The 2,450-nt window shown below is 37.1% G+C and overlaps 1 protein-coding gene across 1 annotated transcript; it reads left to right on the forward strand.

The window, feature by feature from the left end:
• The first annotated feature begins 258 nt into the window (after window positions 1–258).
• Window positions 259–2,124, forward strand: LOC110301575 (olfactory receptor 8B3-like). Its single transcript, XM_021172088.2, has 2 exons — window positions 259–320; window positions 1,177–2,124. Exon 2 carries the CDS (start codon window positions 1,189–1,191, stop codon window positions 2,122–2,124), a length of 936 nt encoding a protein of 311 aa, XP_021027747.2. The 5' UTR covers window positions 259–320; window positions 1,177–1,188.
• Window positions 2,125–2,450: the final 326 nt, after the last annotated feature.

Genomic DNA, 2,450 nt, shown 5'->3' on the forward strand with positions numbered 1-2,450 from the left:
TGGTGTTGCCAAAACACAAAAACATCCCCTGGGTTGAATGCCCAGGCTGTTCATCTCATCATAAATAGTAACTTTCCTCTGGTGTGATTGTAGTGGGCTTCTTGCAGAAGACCAGCAAAATGCACATTTTACTTTCATTATTAGAGGAGTCTCAGGAACACTCAAGGGTACAAGCTGTGTCCTGACACAGTCAGCTCTAAAGAAGCCTGAGAAGTCTGTGTTAGCATTCTCCCCTTCATCACTTTTGGAATTATTTTCATGCAAACAATTTACAAATCAAATATAATAAGGACTGTCTGTTCTCAAAAAAAAATCTGTGAGTATGTAATTTCAAATTGAGATTAAGAAATGTATTTGGTTAGTTTTCATTCTGTAAGTCTTTTTAAGCTAATTTTATTTAATTTTGGAACTTTCATACAATATATTTTAGGTTATTATTTGCCATCCCTGAACTCTTCTAAGAACATCCTCCCTTTCATATACACCCAATTTCATGTTTTGTTTTTTTTTTGTCATTTTCTCTCTTAAACAACATAAAAAAAAAAAAAAAGCCATCGAGACTCATAGTCTGCTTTTTCTCAGCTGCTTACTCCTAAGACAGGGGCCTTCCCTGCAGTATGGTGTATAGCCAGTGTCATTCATAGTGTGGTATATAACCAGTGTCATTCATTTAAGAAAATGAAGTTTCTATCTCCAAGCAGGAACATTTAAAGAATTCTTTTATGAATTCTGAGTATGAGTGTCCCTGTTGCAAGATTTGCTGGGATAGTGTAGCATAGAAAACATCTTGGGAAAATTATTCCCCACTTCATAAGATGAACCCCCAGTATCTTAAGCTTACCTAGATGAGAGATCTACTCAATGGGTTTCTCAGTAATTTACCATGGGCAAGGTACATTGTGTTTATGATAACACAATTTTTAGCCACTTCTGAAATGTGCACAGTTGCCTCTGTAGAAAAGATAGGAATTGTACCTACAAAGCCACTAAGATCTGAAATAGAAAAACAGGCAACCTGAGATAATCACACAGTGCAAGGAATTTCTTCAAACTAGATGATTTGCAAACCATATAAGGATATTTTAGGGAACAACAGGTTCAGAGCATGGATGGGAAATTTCTTAGGTAAGTTCAATATTGTGTTAATTGTTTCTTTCTTTACCTCTGTAGATGAAGATCTACAGAAGAATGACACATGGAAATTACTCCCTGGTGACAGAATTTATCCTGGAGGGCTTAACTAATCGGCCAGAACTCCAAATGCCTCTATTTTTTCTGTTTCTAGGAATCTATGTGGTTACTATAGTGGCAAATCTGGGCTTAATTACACTGATTTCATTGAATACACACCTTCACACACCCATGTATTATTTCCTCTTTAACCTGTCATTTGTAGATATTTGTTACTCTTCTGTCTTTACCCCCAAAATGCTAATTAATTTTGTGGTAGAGAAGAACACCATCTCCTATACAGGCTGCTTGACTCAACTCTACTTCTTCTGCTTTTTCGTCATTACAGAATGTTATCTACTGACTGCAATGGCATATGACCGTTATGTTGCTATTTGCAAGCCACTGCTATATAATGTTATATTATCCCCCCGGATCTGTGCTGCGTTCGTGTTTGGGGCATATGTGATGGGATGCTGGGGATCCCTGGCCCATACACTTTGCATGGCAAGACTGACCTTCTGTGATGCAAACCTTGTCAATCACTATCTGTGTGACATCCTCCCTGTGCTCCAGCTTTCCTGCACCAGCACTTACAACAATGAGGTTGTGGTCTTTGTTCTGGTTGGCATGAACATTGTGGTGTCTACCAGTACCACTTTTATCTCCTATGGTTTCATCATTGCCAACATCTTACGCATCAGCTCCACACAGGGCAGGGCTAAAGCCTTCAACACCTGCAGTTCTCACATAATGACTGTCTCACTCTTCTTTGGAGCAGCAGCATTTATGTACATGCAACCTTCTGATGTAGAGTCTATGGACAAGGGAAAAGTGGCCTCGGTATTTTACACAAATGTTGGGCCCATGCTGAATCCCTTGATCTACAGCTTAAGGAATAAGGATGTCAAACTTGCTCTGAAGAAAACTCTGAAGAGAAAACTATTTTCTTGAGCAGAGATAGGGAAATGTTAGAAGTAAATAATTCCCTTAATTATTTTTGAGATATTTATCATAAATAGGTACTGATCTTAATCAAATATAACTCATTATCTCCTTTAATTTAGAGCCAGATTTCTTTATTCACAACTTTTCTTCATTTGCCTTGTTCTTTTTCTTCCAATTTTACATAGATAATTATATAAAGGAGACATCAAGAAATAAGTAAAAAGTATTACACTTTAATTTTTTCATAAGGGAATGTGGTTTATTGCATGGACAAATACTATCGATTAGGTAAGCAATTAACCAAATAACATCACCCACCATCCATTTATACT

Source organism: Mus caroli, unplaced genomic scaffold, assembly GCF_978045245.1.
Source record: "Mus caroli unplaced genomic scaffold, Mus_caroli_1 scaffold_11, whole genome shotgun sequence".
NCBI classification, from domain to species: domain Eukaryota; kingdom Metazoa; phylum Chordata; class Mammalia; order Rodentia; family Muridae; genus Mus; species Mus caroli.

Coding starts and splice junctions, on each gene's coding strand:
- LOC110301575 (XM_021172088.2), top strand. CDS start 1,189: ATGACACATGGAAATTACTCCCTGGTGACAGAATTTATCCTGGAGGGC.